The following is an 18,553-nucleotide window of genomic DNA, read 5'->3' on the forward strand; positions in this document are numbered from 1 at the left end:
TTCCCTGTAGGGAGGGGGCAAAGCCTGCAACTATTAAAATGGCATTTTGCATTGTGGACTATTTTAAAATGGGTCCGGCTTTGAATACAGTTAATATGTGCTGTATGAATTTAATTATGCTTTTTGGGATAAAATAGTTGTGACCATGTTTTCCATCGACTTATATTTCTTGTTAGAAGGTAAGGTTCTAAACAGGAGTGGAATTCCTTTTCTTTGTTGACTTTTCTCAGAACTAACACTGCCTGCTAGACTGTTTCCTGGAAACGTACAACTTGTTACAATGACTAGTTTTGCAAAATTGATCTTTTTTGGCAGTGGAAGCTTTTCATCACGTTTTGCCTATTGGTGGACAACAGCCCAAGAAAACATTGAGAGTATGTCTTTTGAGGAAAGAAGATAGCGTAATTAATTACTACACAAAATAACATTCCATGAGTTTATTTTAAAGATAATTGGATTATTTTTAAACCTATACAAATGAAAATGGTGTGTATTTCTTTGTTTTGTTTAAACATTGTTAGTAAATCTGGCAGCTCTCTTTTGAATCTTCTTTAGATCGGTAAATTCTACAGGGTTAATAATATCATGGATGCTTTCAGGAAGAGAATTTGTTATTATAATGCAAAATAATTAATGCCTTCAACAGAATGAGACTGTCTTAAAAACTGTTATATTGCATGTTTGCACTGTAAGAATTGAAGCCGATTTTGTAGTGTACAGTCAGATAACAGTGTTATAGATGGCAAATGAATAAAATACTAAAAGAATATTTGTAGATACATACTTTGAAAGTATGCTGATATACTGTAAGCATATTGGAATGGAAATCTGTAATTGAAAATCTTCTCATTTCAGACATGTGAATGACGTTTCATCACTGCTTGTGCTTAGATTTGAGTTAAAGAAATAATAATTCAGAGTGTTTAAATAAAGTACCTACTTATAATTATGGTGATTTCAGAATGCATTTTAAATCGAGGAACTATGCTTTTATGTGCACATACTTACATGTATTGTGTATTTGTTTTAAAACGAAAAGGAACCTGGTCTCCATCTTCCTGTTGACATCAAACAATCCTCTGATATGCAAATCCAGCTATGGGGAGAACAGATACACAGGGTTTGTTTGGATTCGGTCCAAGACTGAGAAAAAATTATATTTAAAGAAGTAATTTATATGCTTTGCCTCATTTAAATGAAAATGCATTTTGAAATAATCCCTATAACGAAAAACATTTTGGTGGAATGTTATGATCCTTTGTATGACTGATGCATTTTGCTATAGCTAGTTTAAAACCATCTTTCTCGTACTCCTGCGTGTGTCTGTAACGTGTAGATGCAGCTGTCAACTTCAGTGGCACATTTTAACACAGTATATGAACATATTTTTATTTTTCTGGAGTATTAAATGTTTGTTATATGAACTTTCTTAGGGTGTGCATGTTTGTGAAATGTGCGTGTGCACTCATGCTATTAAAAAAATGAGTACTGTGCTTTCCCTCTAAAATTTTGCTGGTGTTGATGTTGTTAATGTGCTTTCTTCATGTGTTTAACTTGAAAATCTGTCAAAATATGAATTCTTTAAAAAGAGAGACTAAATGAGCAACAATTTTTCAGTCTTACCTTTTGCTGCAAAATTTATAATGATCAAACTTGCACATTTTAGCATTGGCTGAATTCCAGGTTTTCAGTATGTATTCTTGGAGGACTGTGTTATTTCAGTCCCTGACTATAATATACGAAGGAGATGTGTGTAGCAGAGCATAATTATGTTTCATGCAAGCTTTAACAGGCCATTGAACTGTTACCAGTGATCGGTAATGGTTCTTCATACAGGATGGAAAATGTTTGTACAGGAATTAGATCACTATGAAATGTTCAGAAATCACAGTTCCTTCGGTCCCCTTTTATGTATTGCAGAAGTTTCTAAGACTAATCTGATTGATTCTTCTTACATGATCTTTGTGATTGTGTGTCACTACTGTTTTTCTTTCTCCTTCTATTTAGAAAATGAGGGCATGGAAATCGATGTGTGCCACAGAACTTCCCGAAATAAATACTTCCTTGTACCACAATCTTATATCTGACCTTTATTTGTTCTGTTGCTGCTTACTCTATGCTATGCTATTCTGACCACATTAATCCTGCACTGAGGATTGCTAAATACCATATAAATCCCTTATTTTGGGCTAGCAGTTTTATTTCATTAATGTCATTTGTGGCTCTGTGTGTTGACTATTTAAACACATACATTGATGATACATGTATTAATGTTTAAGGGGAAAACTTTGTGCGTCAACAAGTTTTGTTATGCCTTTCTTATTAGGTTGTGAGCCTCTTGTATCTGGTTTTTAAATAAACGATTTTCTGTTTTCTCTTTTCAGTCATTTTAAGCAAGTTTTAAATTTTAATATTCAATGTCCATTCTTTCTTCTTTAAGCATTTTAAGAAACAGAAGAGGTTGATTCCTGAAAGAACAGTTTGGAAGTACTTTGTTCAGCTTTGCAGTGCCTTGGAACATATGCATTCTCGTCGTGTTATGCATAGAGGTAATGCAGGACCAAAGATTATTTGTCTTTACTAAACCTTTTACTATGTGAGAATTAAGCTGGTTCAATGCAAATGACACCAGATTAACATCATCATGGAATCAATTTTGACAGCTGACACAATGTATGCTTCTAACGTTTTATAAGTAACGGAAGAGTGTGAGACAAGTTCGTGGTTGTACATTTGTTGTGGTAGGCATTTGTTTGCGGCAGTGACTTGTGATACCAAGTTTTCAAAAGTAAGTGATAGTCCTGTAAGTGGTGGAGAACCTGCCACTGCAACCTCTTTGCTTGCTCAATTCATTTTGCTGGCTCTTACTTTCTGTCCTGTTGTTTGCCTATTGTCTCTCCCAAGTATTGTTACCTGCATTCTTGCACAGCTATCCATCCATTCTTTTCACCTCTTGCACCTTTTTTTCTTACAAAACTATTTGCCTCCTGCTATGCCTTCTGGTGATGTATAGGCCCTTCTCCCACTCCCTTATCTACTGGATTATGTGCAGCCATGAGCATTTTTCTCTCCTCTGCTCCTCTCCCCTATTTCCAATCTCTGTGTCAAGTACTGTGTCCCAACAGCCCTTGCAGTTCCCAGCTATCTCTGTCAGGTACTGAATCTCTTTTACCAATTTTAAGCTGCAATATTGCAGTCTCCTCCGTATGTTGTCTTTAGTTTTACCTTGTAACTGAGTCAAAGAAAACAGATAGTAGTATAGCTGCTTCTCAGATGTAAATTTTTTTTTGCCTTGGAAATCCCTCTGGCTATGGGTTGCAAGTTGTGTTTGGGCTGTCTCTTTGGGTTCAGGTGAAATTACATGTCTTAAGTTGGTGGTTACCTTCTGCTTTGGTGCAAATAGCTGCCTGAAAGCAGAAGTCCCTCGATCTCTGCTGAGCTTTTGTCATTTGCAGCTGGAGATGTTGCGCCCTTCAACAGATCAACTTAGATGCCTCTGCCCCTGCAAATGGCTTTCCCTTGCGAGTCTCCTTCCCCTCCCCTCCCCCCCCCCCACCTTCATGTATATGTAGATACTTGCAAGTGCAAATTATAGAGAGAAGGACATAAAATTACAGATTCTTTCATTTTTTTTCTTTTTCTTCTTCTTCCTTTAATGCTTTTATTGCTAAACGAGTTTATTTCAGTATATTTAAGCTCAAAACCAAAATGAGTTTAAATTCCTTAAACTGAAATGCTACCTTCAAAGCTTCTGGCAAACCCATGGCAAATATAACAATTCCATGGTCACACACCAAAACCAATGACAACTAAAGCTATTTTTAAGTTGAGCTGATAGCTGTGTTGGATGTTACACAGAGGGTGATCCAAACTCCAGAAAACTAGGTCAGATAGCAGCATAATTGTTTGTCTGCCTCTCTAAATCAGATAAGGTTTTGTAACTTTTTACTGGAAACCCGAAAATGTTGGTTGAATGGTTTATTAACCATTCCTTTTTACTGTATCCATATTTTATGCAAACTGTAATTCCCTCATCAAAGTTAAGTGATAGTTGAGAGCCACAGCGCATTGCTCTTGAGCTGAGTAAGAGCTATGCCCACTTGCAGGCAAGTATCAGGTCAGTTGATTTAGAAAACCAACAGGATAGGAACCTTATTAAAAATCATAAAATAAAAATCTTTGCTTCTGTCTCTAAAGGATTGGATTAAAACTTAAACTGAATATTACTTGTGAAAAATAACTGTCTGGGGTATACATCGTTATTTTTCTTTGTTTCTACTTGATTAGCCCAATTCTATTGATGAGTTCAAATAACCATTCTCCTGAGTAAACTTGCTGCTTTTTTTTTAATGCCTGCTATTAAAGAGAATCAATTACAAATTTCAAATAACATCATGCCACTGTGGGTAATCTGATCAGCACAAGTGATAAAAAATACGTTTTACACTTCTGGAAAACATGTTTGGTCCATTATTTAAGACGTAATGAGAGGTTTTCTAGTTCTAATGGAAGTCTTTATTATATAGAGTTGGAATGAACTCAATGTATATGCTTCTTTGGGTGTGGGGTTTTTTGGTTTTTGTGTTGCTGTTTGCTTGCTTGCTTGCTTTTTTTTTTTTTTTAACTACTTCTCATGGCTTTTAATTTTTTGCTGGAGTGATTTTTGTACTATTCAGATAATTAATTTGAAATTCCAGATCCCAGACTTGCTCTTTCTGAACAGCACAGTCAGATTTTGTTAGTTAGCTGTAAATAAAAACTTATTTTGGTCTGTTATTAGTAGAGCAGTAGCTTTTCTTGCAACCTCATTGTGACTTCTAAATTTTTCAATTATTATTTTTTAGATATAAAGCCAGCTAACGTGTTCATTACAGCTACAGGCGTAGTAAAGCTTGGAGACCTTGGACTTGGTCGATTTTTCAGCTCCAAAACCACAGCTGCACATTCTTTAGGTAAGCTTTTTCTCAGGTACAGGTGTTGATGTGGTGGACTGTTTTACATGGTAAAAATGCTGTGCTAACTCATGAGGAAGAAGAAAAGGGTTAGGTCCAACTAAAGCTTTTCTTAATACTGATAATAATAAAGGTGGTCAGCACCATGGACAAATACAAAAAAGCTGTAACACTGTGGTGTCACGTTCGGCAGTGCAGTTTGTTGGTGTCCATCCCTGCCTCCTTTGTTTAAATCATTTAGTGTATGCTTCTGGCTCAAAACAAGTCTTAGTGACAGTAGCGTTTTCTAGAAATGCTAGGAAAAAATAAGGTCAATAATATGGATGCACTTTTAAAAAAATCATTTGTACTGTAATCAGTGTCGGAAAGAATCTCGTAGTTCTGTGTGCTTGTACAGGTAGCATTGATGATGTTGGTTGTGTACCTTGAAACGGCTAACAGAGGAGCTTTCATGTTTTAAGGTAGAGTTTCTCAATATAAGCCAAGTAAGTCAAGGAGACATCAGAATTAGGCTTTATGAACGCCAGAGACTTCAAAAACAAAACAGCCTGAAGCAAACCAAAACCAAATCCTAGAAAACTTTTATAAGAATAGAAAAAAACCTTTCTGAAATGCTCAATTTGCTTTTTGGTAGCACATAAAAATTAACGTTGTATTGTCTTTTTCCAAACAAAATTTTCATATAATGTGCATTGTTTGAGTAGCATGTAGAGACTAGATGACTAAGAAGCCTTTAAAGAAGAAAAAGTAAAAATTTGACAGATACTTTAATTTTAAATATAGGGAATGGACAAATGACAGAATATAAGAGGATCTCTTTAAAAGAGAAGAGGCTTGTAAATAGAGTAGCATCTGCTTAATGAGAAATCTAAGAATTAGTGTTTATAGTATGGTTGCATAGGTGTCTTAGTTAAGAAAAAGAGTATTTTCCCCTGCTGAAGTGGCTGTGTTTAGTGGTTGCTGAATTCAGGACCGTTCATGGACTGCAGAGGGTGTGAAATGAACATTCAGAGCCCTCAAAAGCAGGACCATCCAAAACTGTCTCCTGTTCCTTGTGCGGGCTATCGAGGCAGGCAGGACACCTTGCTGATACTGGGATACAGATAGGTAAAATCAATTCATGTGATGCTCAGTGAGAATTTTTAACAAATTACAGTGACAATTCTGTAATTAGGCATTTGGATACTTTTATATGCCTGATGAGTGCATGATAAGGAAGATAATGGCTAAGAAGACCAAGAATGGTGAAGTAATACTAAATCCCTGTCTTAGGGCCACGGGAGGACAGGAAGAAATGTGTTTGCTCAGGTGCTGATGTTTCTAATTAGACCATGACAAATCAGAATTCATGGATTAAGATACGCCATATTTATCCTCACCTTCTAATTTCATTTTACTCAGGTAGTCCTGGTTATCAGTACAGTGTGGAAAAAAGAGAGAGGGTTCATGTTCAGCATTTTGTACCAAGTGTGAGGTGTGCGTGATATTTAACAGTAAACCCCCATCTATTCTAGAAAGGAAAATTTTGATACAATCCTTACTTCCTTGTCTTTCAGAAAGCCTTTAGTCACTCTTTTGTGCGTTCCTATTTTTTATCACGTTTGGTGCATACTGATACTGGTATAGTCAAAACCACGAGTAACTGGTAAGATCTTAAAAGGGGTGAGGTGAAATTCGGACACAGACATGCAATCTTGGCATTAATAAAAAAAGAGAGAGAAAGAGACAGAAGAGAAGCTGTGAGTCAAGACTGGAAACGTCCTTGGGTTCCACGCTGGAGTTCAGATAATAGCCCTAAAGATGTGACACTAGTTCATGGCACAGTGTATTATATAAAGTGCCATCGTAGCCCAGTGGCTGTATCTGGCAGCACTGGGGACAATGTTTGTCGCAGCTAGGTCCTGCTGCTGCTTGCGAACGGCAGGAGGATGTAACGGAGCAGCGTGGAGAGGGAGCTGCTCCTGGACTGTGTTTGCAGGAAGCTGTAGATCCTAGTCTGTGGGCAGGAGTGCACCAAGGCAGCAAAAGTCAGTTGTGAGGGCGGCAGAACTGGACTGGTGTTCTGTGTCAGAAGTCAGGAAGTTACAAGAGCAACAAACTGCTTCAACCCTGGTTACTTTGGCTTGTTGCAGGGGAGTGGTTGCAATGGGGCTAAAGACTGAGCTAGAGTTAAAAACTGCGTAAAACCTCCAAGCCCTTTAAAGTTCATCTTGCACATAAAAAGTCATCCAGAGGGCAGGGAGTAAGGAGATGGAAGCTTTGTTTCTAGTGTTGAGTGCTGTGTCTCAGTAGAGGAGCTGTTAATTTTATTTTCTTTTTTTCCCCCATCTCATCTTCTCTCATTTCCGTCTTAATTATGATCTAATGTCAGAATTCAGCCTAGGAAAAAGTTTTTGTTCAGCTATTAACTTAGGTGACAGTGGCACTCTGATTTATCATGTCACTAGCAGAGGACATTTTTTAAAATTAATTTCTCATGCAGTTTCTGATGCTGGCTTTCCTGAAATTTCATTCAAAGTTGTAGCTTTTTATGATTCCATAAACCTTTGGTGCACAAAACGCAGTGAATTAAAAACATACTGTGTGTAGCAATTTATACTTGTTTGCAGGCTTTATAAAAATTTCAGTAGGAAACTAGATTCAGGCTTTCAGAGATAAAGAAATGTACTAAAATTTTCATTAGCTACAGCTTCTAACTACTAATTATGAATAATACTGATTTAATTAGAATACTTGCTGATTGTCCATTTGAAACAAATGAAAATACTGCACTGGACAGGGTTTGTTAATGTTCCTGACTGTTTCTATAACAGCCTTATCAAAACAATAGAAATTTCTGTTGTGGCATGTATATACCCCTTTGAAAACAGAAAATCTTTCTTCCAAAAATGCAAAGGAAGTGGAGCCATTAAGTGTTGTTGATTTGATGCAAACTTGACAAAATTTTTTGTTTTCAGAAGACTTTTATATTAGAAAGAGGAAGATGATCCAAGAAAGGCTGCTTATTCCTTTCCCTGTGACTGTTTTTTTTTGTTGTTGCTGGTTTTTTTTTGCTTTGCTTTTTTTTTGATTGCTGAATGCCAGGCCTTATGATTTTTGATGAAATGGCAGTTCTGAGGCCAGCTCATGGAAATGTACAGTTCTTATCTTTGTTAGCCATTAAGTAGATTTAGGGATAGTCCATATTTTAGTATTTCCATTAAAAAAAAAAAAAAATCTCTTCAGTTCTCCAGTGTGGTTGTACTGGCGAGCTGCACAGTATACTGTCCAGGTGGACCCTGCTGCCATGATGTGAATACCTTCTTGCAGGGCAAAGGAGCAGATCTACAATTTTAAAATGCTTGAAAACAAAGGATTCTCTGTACTGAATTCTGGTGTTTCTTCTGTGATTTGACAACTTCTGTCGTTTCCACACTACTCCGGTCCCTCACATAGAGCTGTTTTGTGGGATTTGATTGTAAACTCATGCAGGTTGTGGGGCATAAAATACCTTGTAAAAATGTGTGTGAATCCTCCTCTTTCCTCTTACATACGGATCTCCAACCCAGCGGAGGGTGTCAGAGCCAGTGCTGAGGTGGTGGTGTACAGCACTGTTTTGTTGTGACTGGAATAAGGTCCACATTCACACTGCAAACCAAACCGCTTTCAGAACCTGCACCCTGAGTGTACGGGAAAGGCTAGCACGGAAATCTGCAGCTGATCCATTGCAGTCATCAAAGAAACTGTATTAAAACAGCTCTTACTTTATGGACAAACACCTGAGATCTCTTACAGTAATTTGAAAGATGAAGATAAATTGGTGTGCTGTTACAATGCTACATTATATATAAACCCAGGATATTTTGAGATTCATTTCTGCAGTTAGACTATTTGCATAATGTAGGCTAGGTTGCAGAAATACTTTGGGTAAGTGCAGTAAATGTAGAGATATCTCATCTCTGTGGCTGAAGACAAGTCTATGACTTACAAATATCCAGCACCTATATTGAAATGAATGAGTTGAAAAATAATAATAATAAAAAATTATAGTTATGGAGAATTTGTTGTGTCAGTGGTTGGTTACCCTCATTGTTCCATAACTGCAGCTTATTCCTGTGATCGTATGGACATTGTCATTCATAAACTGTATCTTTTGATTACTTAAATAAATGGGGCCTTTGTGGTTTTTTTAACCTTAAGTCTTGTTTTGGAGTTCTTTAAAAGTCAGAAGAGTTACTAAGGTGATTTTTAGTTCCTGAACTTGGATAGTTACAAATTCCAATGCATGGAATGTCAGTAATAATTATATGGCCTTTTTTAAAACTAGTCTATTAAACACCTTCTGAATCAGCCATTAGACTGTTTTGTGTTAGAAGTATTAATGTTTTCCAGGCAGATTTTTCTCCCAGCTTAAAAATGCTTGATAGTATTTAGAGCTAGTTACTGTATTTCATCCAACTTCTCAATGCATTGTTGGTTTTTAAGTGAACATACATTCCTCTAACTTAGCTGTAGTGTGAGTTACGTGTTTATGCAGCTAATAAGGTGGAATGTTTGTATCATAACTCCCTTCTTCATAATTTTTTTGCCTCTGATCCTTCAGATCCAGCTTCTTGTCCCTTAATAACCACCATGTCAGTTCTGTCCATTGCCTCTCCCAACAGCAGAAAGCTTGCCTAAAGAAACAACGCTTTCTGGATCTGCAGCATCTTTAAAGGGAGGGAGCTCCAGAGCAGCAGTGTATTCTGAGAAAGGAGTTTATTTGACCCAGGCCATTTTCAAGGAGATTACCGTTCAGACCTGCAGGTTAGCAGAGATGTGCAAATGCAATGAACAGAATGCTAAAGCTATAGGTTGTGTGCTTAAAACCATAGGCACCATAATGTGTTACACCTGTGTCTTGTATTATCCCACTCATGTGTCCTCAGATGAGTGAAGAAAGTCATAGGTCTTTATAGTATTGTGATGCTGTATTTCACTTAAGAGAAAAATATATCTAAGACAGAAACATAATATATAATCACATCTGGTAGTTGCCTGCCCGTGGTACATACTGAGATGACTCACTGTTTTAAAGGATTGTTGCAATGCCTTCACTAGTTCCTGAATATCAGAATAATGAATCTTCTGTGTCATGTTCTGTTAAAAACAGTTTACAAGTGGTAATGATGTCTAGATCTTCAGATTGTTTTTGTGATTCAATGACTAACATAACTGTAACTTCAACTCCTTTCACTTGTTGGTCATTGAGGGCTTCAGGTTGTATTGTAGTTAAGGTGTTACACTAGGCTAAACGCCTGAAAATGATCGCATTTGTTCTTCCTTTTCACTATCATCAATCTTTCACAGTCATATCAGACCTCTAATGTATCAGCAGGCTTCCCAGAGCTACTGGTTAAAATTACCTTTGCTTTTGGTAAACTATGAACCTTCAAACCTCTCTGTTTTCAGCTGTCCCCCGTGGATTCTGTGAAGCCTCTTTCTGGCACATTACTCACTGCCAGCTACTCGTGTGATGTCTCAGAGCAGCAAAGGTAGTGCTGCTGTAATCAGCTAAGAATCAGATTACTGTTAAACTTATTTTTTGTTGTTAGATGAATTCTGTCAACAAAGCACCAGAATATACTAAACTGGTGCATTAGTTAATGGATACAAAATACAGCTGAGAATTTTCAGAGGTTTCCAAGCTAGCAAGTCCTTGAGGTAAAAAAAATTAAAAGAAAAAAAAAGGGGAAAGTATAACAGTGAGGATGATAAAAATATGAAAGCTGTGTCATGCCAATTATTGTTTATTTAGTTGGCAATTTTAAGATAGCTGTCACTAAACACACATTAAAGTACTGCTGTTGATACATTAGAATAACAGAGTTGTTCCTGGGTATTCTGGTAGTTATTTTGGTGTTGCAGTTCACCCATCTGCATGCTTTTTTTTTTTTTTTTTCTTTTTTTTTTTTTCTTCTCTCATGGAAAAAGACCATCCCTCCTGACCATTCCTCTGTTGTGGGTGAATACAAGCATCCCAGGAGAGTAAATGATTTTCACAGTACTCCATCATTTTGAGTTGCCTTTCCCCAGCCTTTCTCCTTTTAAGCTCTTGATCTTTTGTGTTCTCTGTTTGGAGCTGCAATGATTCCTCAGGCCAGCACTAAGGGAGCCTCTGGGGAGGGGGCCACGGCACCCTCCGCTTTCCTGGGGTTGGAAGCCTCCTCTAAAATATTTAGGGGGTGAAATCCATTGTAGGATGCAATATGGGACCCCCATCCTTGCATATCAGTTAGAGAAGCACGTTTTCAGTTTATATTGGTTTGGAATATTGTTTTCAATATTTTCCAAGAAGGAGATCAGTTGAAATTAGGGGTTACCAGCAGCAGTGGCCTGACCTGGGGGAAGGTGGTACTGCGTTTTCCAATCTGAGCTGAGCCTTTCAAGGAGGAAAGCACTACCCCCCCTCCCCACCAGCCCACTCCCCTCCCCTTCCTTCCTAAGGTAGTATGTCATAGTTCGAGATGTCAGCCTTTCTAAAAGATAGGGCATGTTGTCAAAGAAAGAAACTTAAATTTTGGAGATTTGAGTAGAATTATTAATCTGATTAATTAAAACTATTAACTTGATTGTTCAGATTGGAATTACTTATATATTCATTATATCTCCATTTCCACTATTCATATAGAGATCAGTTCTGAATAGGTGAGGCTAATTCAGAAGTGCAGAAGTGATAGGAGATCTCTGTGTTAAAATAGTCTGAGGTTCATACTGTAGTTTTTGTAGTTTGAAGTGATAATGCTGATTTTAATACCTGGCTGTGTTGCAAGATGTTTAGTTTCAAAATAAGAGCAATTTGTATTCAATTCACAAAACTCAGCTGGTTTTCATCATCAGAATTCAGTGCTTGAAATATTCCACACAAAATTGAAGTAAAAATCTACATAGATCTGTGATTCTTTTTGCTGTTAGGTAGTCACTTGGGAGGATACAGGGAGCAAGTTCAGAGACAATGCACCAAAATTGCCACTACTGTTGTTTTTTGTAACGTCTTTTCTTTATAGATCTGTCACATATGAACCCTTCACGTGGATATTATTTTTTTTGGTTTTAATGGCTCTTTTTACAGAGCTGAAACATCTTTCAGAATTTTTCTTCCAAGTGACTTGTGATGCAGGTGGATAGGGTATGATGAAAATCAAGGGGAGAGATGTCCTGGCCTATCCAATGTAAATTTGCTCTGGGACAGTCCTAGTAAATACTGCTTTTCAAGAGCAGATGTTGCGGAGCCGGTGGCTCTGAGGCAGGATTAGGCCAGGACAGCCACGGATTTGGGACCTGAGAAGCCCTCGCAGAGTCTAGTCCCGCAGCAGATGGCCGAGGAGGCACTTGCAGGAACCTTGGCTTCTGCTGGGCTCGCAGGTTTGCCTGCCTTCCTCTCGGGGAAGCGGAAGATCCTGGGTCTCGGGCTCAATTGTAGTTTCAGATATTCAAACTAATATGTGTTTATTAGTTTCAAAAGCATCTTTTTCAAATGCCTATATTCTCAAAAGGAAGAACAGATGACTCAAGTACAAGCTGTGGAAGGGAATTTCTAGCTGTTGTCATTTCCAGCCACGGTGAGAACAGTTTGGAAAGGAGTGGGGATGTGTGTGTGCATGTACTATGTTCCCTTTTGTTCTCTTCAGAAAAAGAATTACTTTTGAGTTCTTTAAAAGAAAAAATTGGAAGTATTTTATGATGGAATAATTCTGGTAATTAGGTATCAGTAGTAAAAATAAAGCTGCACTGAATGAAACAGATACCTAATTCGTGTGTATTTCTATCAAAGTGAAGAGTCATAAGTATGAACTGAAATTGTACATGCAGGAATATGAGAATCAGAAGATGGAAAATGTTTTTTCAGCCAGGAAAACTGTATTTTTACTACTATATAAGAACAGGAATTTTCATTCTAAAATACTTCTGTATTTATTGCAGTTGGTACACCTTATTATATGTCTCCAGAGAGAATACATGAAAATGGTTACAACTTCAAGTCTGACATCTGGTCTCTAGGCTGTCTGCTGTATGAGGTAATATTGATATATAAGTGAACTTAATAACACTGTGCTCCTCACCCCCTTCCCTCCCCTCCACATGTATTAAGTACTGTTTTAGGATCTATTCCTGTATCTTTGTTGTTTAGAAGAGTAGGTAGCATTGTGGAAAATCTACTTTCCAGCTATTTTAACTGTCTTTAATATTAGTGATGAGAATTCTTATGTAACTTCAACATATGAAATACTCTTTTACTTATGTATTACTCAAGATTTGCCTTTTACTGGGCTTGCTGCAAAGATTTTACAGCTATTTGTTGAAGATGTAACTGAAGGATTAATGAATGAAGGCAAGCACATGTAAAATTGTTCTAGGTATTTTAATGGCCTTTGGATTATATGATTTTGGTAATACATGCACTGAGAAATAGTAGGACTGACTTGAGGATGCCAACTAATGCTTTCAAATACTGTGATATTTTAATACAAGTTTAATTTCTCTAAAATTATTTAAAACCTAGGTAAAACAATTTAAAAAATGGGTTCCTGTGTACTTATTACTACTAGCATGGATTAACTATTTTTTCTACTCTTTCTGCTCCTCCAATTGCTTAAACTATAATTGTTCGTTATTTTCTGTATTCATATGGTCAAAATTGGTAGGTGACACACAATTGTAAATGATGCTGTATTTTGAGAAAGAAAAGATCTGAATGTACATTGAAATTGAGGTGAATGAAGGTGGGGAGAACAGGTAGGCTTCTAAGGCAACTATATCTTCAAAGTTCCTCGCATATCATTTGTTGAGCAAAAGGCTAAACACTTCTGTAGAAGGATGCTGGAAAAAAAATTGATTTTGTGTTCCAGATAAAAATGATACACCCAAGTAACTTTTCATTTACCTACAAGCCACTTGCCTCAGTGAGTCAGCAGAACTCATTTAACACATACTCAAAGAGGATTGGCACCTCCTGTTATTTTAAGGATTTGGTAGAAAACATTGTCAACCTGTTAAAGTTGTGTGTTACTACTAAGTGAATTGTCTCCAGTAATAGTAGTTTAAATACTAAAAGGGCAAATACCTGTATTGCAGTTCTGCAGACTTTACAGATCTGTGTACAGCTGTTGCTTCTAAACATTGGGAACAATTGACAGGAATGAGGGCTGATACCTCACAGCAAGTATTTAAAAGTTTAAGTCCTGAACTGAAACTTAATCCCATATTGGGATTACTTAGTACTGACCACGGCAACTGCCATCAATTGCAGTGCTTGATTTTTACACATTTGTGCAAGCAGGAGCCTAAAGATAGCGGAACAGGTGATGAAGATTTTTCACTATTACTACTTCTTTTCCCTGTATTGATTTTCTTAAGGAATCTTTTAAAACTGGAAACAAACAAATAAAACAGTTGAATAAGTAATTGTTACATAAAATAAATGTTAATTTTTAAAAGTTGAGCTTTCTTCTAAAGTAGATAAAATTGCTGAATACAAATCAATAGCACTTTTATAAAGAAAAAAATTTGAGCTTGCTGCTTTGATGCTGGTACAGTATGTGTGCTGTATATGTGAATATTAATTTTTCTTTGATCTCGTAAATAATTTCAAAATAGCTAAATAACTTAATTCATTGATTAACTCAGCATGTTTATATACCACCCTCTTTTCATTTATTTTAGAAGTTTTACCAGGATGGTATTTAAGTTGATATGGAGATATGTTTGGATTTTTTTCCTTATTGTAAGAATAAAGTAATTATTAGGATACTTACTGTTTATATATATTATACAGCTATAGTATATGACAGCATCTTTGACTATAGCTTTTGATTTTTTTTTTTTTAGAGGTGCATTTATCCCATTTAGTTAATTCTACAACATATCAGATGTTTGTGGTGGTGGAGTTTTCTTTGTTGATCATATAGATGTAATCTTGAAATTTTAGGTAAACTCATATACTTAGCATTTTTCTCTTTTTTTTTAATTATTTGAAAGTGGTTACTTAAGGATCTTCAAGACGTGTGGACTAATGCATGGCATTTTTATTACCCATGCAGTGTTGTGCTGGGTGTCTATTGCCTGTATTTTAGCATGTTTTACTACATTGATTTCTTGTTGATATGTGCTCATATGTGCTCTGGATTCTCTCCAGCTTAATTGGAGAAAAGCTGTGGCATGTTTATCACTCCTCAATAAATAATTGCTGCTAAACTCTTTTCAGTTACGTTTTAATTTAAGTTTAGACTAATTTGCTATAATGTATGTTGTTTTTAAAAATTATTTCTAACCTATATTACAGCCTATTATTCAGTACTAACTATGTGGCCAGTAAGATTTTTGAAAGTATATTTTAAAGTCTGATTTTTTTTTAGAGCCCCAGGTATTTCTGAAACCTCAAAAAACACTACCACTGGAATTTTAATTGATATGCAACAAAGTAGACTTTACTAATTAAAATCAAGATGCTGTGCTTTTGCTACATGGACCTTTACATGGAAAAGTAGGTCTTACACGTTTCCTTTTATTGTTCAGCGTTGCAATTGCATCCTTACAGGGTTGTAGGTTGGTGGCTTACAGTTCAAAAAAAAAAAAAAAAAAAAAAAAGAAAAAAAAAAAAAAAGAGCGAGAGAGCTGCCACCAGCCCTGAAGACAGACAGTGGGCTTTCGTCCCTCAGACACCCCCAGAATACTAATCAGGAAAGTCAGACCCTGGAGGTCAGGGAGCAAGTCAATCATTCTAGCGATCGTCTCAGTGTGGAGGATCAAATTAGCCTGAAAAATTCAGCTGCTGGGAGGAGAGGGCGAGCAGCTGTCAGGGGCAGCAGCGAGATGCACTAATGAACCAGATGAATAGTGCAAAAGCTTGAAAATAAAAACAGGACAGTTGACATTTTTCATCTGTCAAAGCAGGAGATGCATGAAAATATAGTATTCCTGTTTTAACTCCTTAGGGGACATTCAGAATTTCTTTAACACTCCGCAGCATTCAAACAAAAGTACTTTTTAATGAACACCTAGAGTACGAAAATGAGTATCTCTGCATTTATTTAGAATTTCTGCATGCGTACAGACCCTGCAGTTGATTGTTTTTTTCTTTTCTTTTTTTGGTCTTTAGCTTGCATTTTTAACATTCTTTTTAAGGTAAGAGATAATGTCATGTAAATCCAAAAATTAACATCATTTTGGTAGCACAGTTACAGAATTTTTGGGAGGAGTGTAGGATGGAACTGTAGCATGGTATCTGTTTTGGGAGCTTTAAAATTATTTATTCTTACTTGAAGTGAACGTGAAAAAGTACTGAAGTATTTGAGAGCATTTTTATCAGCTATAAAGTAAACATAAGAGAATTTTGATGATTGTCTTCATATGTTTCCCCCAGTGATATTGGTGCTTAGACACGAAAGAGTTAAACTGCTCTCTGGAAGAACACAAGACAGATGAGAGCCATTTTCAGCTTGTCCTGTCCCTGCTGAAGCTCACTGAGTAGCACAGCATGGATAAGCGTGTTTCACACACACTCTGTCTGTCTGGGGAATGTACACATTGTCCTTCCAAAATCAAACTTATTAGCACATGTAGAAAAGGGTGACTGACTTTGGGGCAGCACTGAACTCAAAGCAGCGTTCGCGCTGCTGCGGTTCAAAGACTTAGAAGGCTTTGAACAGAATGGAGCGATTTTAAATGAATTTTTAAATTTGTAATCCTGCTAACCATAGCATTTGTTTCCACCTTCAAATGTTAAGGTGTAACATTGTCTGGAAATAAAGTGTAGGTTTACTAATGTTGGTTTTAAGCTAATCATTTATACAAGTGCTCTCCAACAGATATTCTTAATTTTTTATTAAACTGCAAATTATAGTCATGGATGCCAGTTCTGCACTTCCGATAATTTTTTGGGAAAAGTATTTTTGAATAACAGACTGAATCACAGTGTTCTTGGTTTTGGGGTTTTTTGGAAGTGTAGACATAGTATTTAGTTTTCTTGCTGTAAAAAAGCCACCCCTGTGTCAAAGTCTAGTGGAAGTCTAATGGAAGATTACAAAATCTGCTGCTGTTATCCAGGATTTTCAACATACGGTATTGCTTTAGCTCAGATAATATTTTCGGATAAATCACATGTTTTCTTCCGAAAGGTATTCAGAGGAAAACTCCGTGGTAGGTGTTGGCATTCTTTTCGTCCCCCTCATTATCTGAGGACCTTCCACGCTCATAGCAGTATCAGAAACTACTCAATTTTTCCTCATGCTGTATTAATGAAACTGGAATGGTGTACAGTTCAAATATTGCGATATGAGGATTGGGACAGGTGCGACTGTATGACATAGACTAAGTGGACACACTGGTTACAGTAATGGTTTTGGAACTTCTGTTTATAGCACTGTGACACTTTAGGCAGCGAGTTGAAAGTTGTTGAAAATCACTTTTGACTTGTTAGTGTTACAGATTCTGTGACAAAATCAGGTTTTTTTAAAAACACAAAAGAGAACTGTACATTTTCTTTACACAGATGGCTGCGCTGCAGAGTCCCTTTTATGGTGATAAAATGAACTTGTACTCCCTGTGCAAGAAGATAGAACAGTGTGACTACCCCCCCCTCCCTTCAGATCACTATTCAGAGGAAGTAAGTAACTTTGCTTTGCATGGGCGAGATCCTCAGGTCATGTACGCTGGCACGCTTCCATGGGAGTCAATGAACTTGTGTGATTTTACGTTATTTGCAGATTATGCCCTTAAGTGTTTGCTTGTTGAACTTGCTCAAATGTTCTTGTTGAAAGAAGTCTCTGATGGATCTTAAATCTGGGGGGATTGGTGGTGGAAACCTCATACTGCTAACTTCTGATTGCATTGAGCTTCCTCGGAAGTATGACGAAATTCTTTCCCAGAGTGCACGATATGTTCTACATGCCAGAGTGGGACTGAGTCTTACATCTGTAGTATGCTTTTCTAAAAGCACAACTATACAAGTTTATGTTGCACAGTAAATTAGTGCGCTAGCCTCGTATCTCTAGGGGCTTGCATTAAAACAGATACAATGTAACTCACCAGTAAAAATGAATTGCTTAGTTTCTATTTGTCTGCATTATACAACTCGGGTGTTCTGTTTGATACAGTTGAACAACAGTTCTTTTCCAAGAAAGAGTGGCTCTTGACAACACTAACAGAAAATTTCAGAAAAATACAGGCAGATGTAACATAATTGAATTTGAACAATATACTTCTATCGCAGTGGTGTTTGTTTTAAGCTGATAGCTAACAGTCCTTTGCTGTCATTAATGCATTTAAGGGGGTGTACTTGCTTTTTCTAAGCTTCAAAATGAAAAGAAACCAAATCAAATAAGTATTTTTCTTAGTATGAGTAACAGAGTGAAAAAATATAAATGCTTGCTTTTTAATGTTCTGAGATGCCAGTTTTGAAATATTTTCCCACTTTGGAAAGAACAGGGCAGACTGATAGAAGCTGTAAACCAAAGAACACATATTAGTAACCAATTTTAATTGAATTCAGCCTACATAAATGAAAGATTACTTTGAAAATGCAAATAAACACAAGCAGTAAAATACTTTTTTTAAAAAAAAATTTGTGCAATTTCATTTATAGG

The 18,553-nt window shown here is 36.7% G+C and overlaps 1 protein-coding gene across 12 annotated transcripts in view; it reads left to right on the top strand.

Moving 5' to 3' along the window:
* The window catches only part of NEK7 (NIMA related kinase 7), a 75,154-nt gene that overhangs the window by 43,548 nt on the left and 13,053 nt on the right, over nucleotides 1-18,553 (top strand). For 5 of the 12 annotated variants that reach the window (XR_008824576.1, XM_056355453.1, XM_056355449.1 and 2 more), the window contains 4 exons: nucleotides 2,441-2,549; nucleotides 4,845-4,952; nucleotides 12,894-12,988; nucleotides 17,461-17,574. Coding sequence is in view for 4 of the 12 variants with exons in the window: in XM_056355453.1 (XP_056211428.1) it covers nucleotides 2,441-2,549; nucleotides 4,845-4,952; nucleotides 12,894-12,988; nucleotides 17,461-17,574 (426 nt within the window). In the remaining 8 variants the exon portion in view is untranslated. Of the gene's footprint in view, nucleotides 1-2,440; nucleotides 2,550-4,844; nucleotides 4,953-9,595; nucleotides 9,738-12,893; nucleotides 12,989-15,325; nucleotides 15,454-16,068; nucleotides 16,095-17,460; nucleotides 17,575-18,553 lie in introns of those variants that run through there. The other 7 variants (XR_008824581.1, XR_008824582.1, XR_008824583.1 and 4 more) reach the window with 5 other exon arrangements.

The sequence above is a fragment of the Falco biarmicus genome, chromosome 11, assembly GCF_023638135.1.
Source record: "Falco biarmicus isolate bFalBia1 chromosome 11, bFalBia1.pri, whole genome shotgun sequence".
NCBI lineage: Eukaryota > Metazoa > Chordata > Aves > Falconiformes > Falconidae > Falco > Falco biarmicus.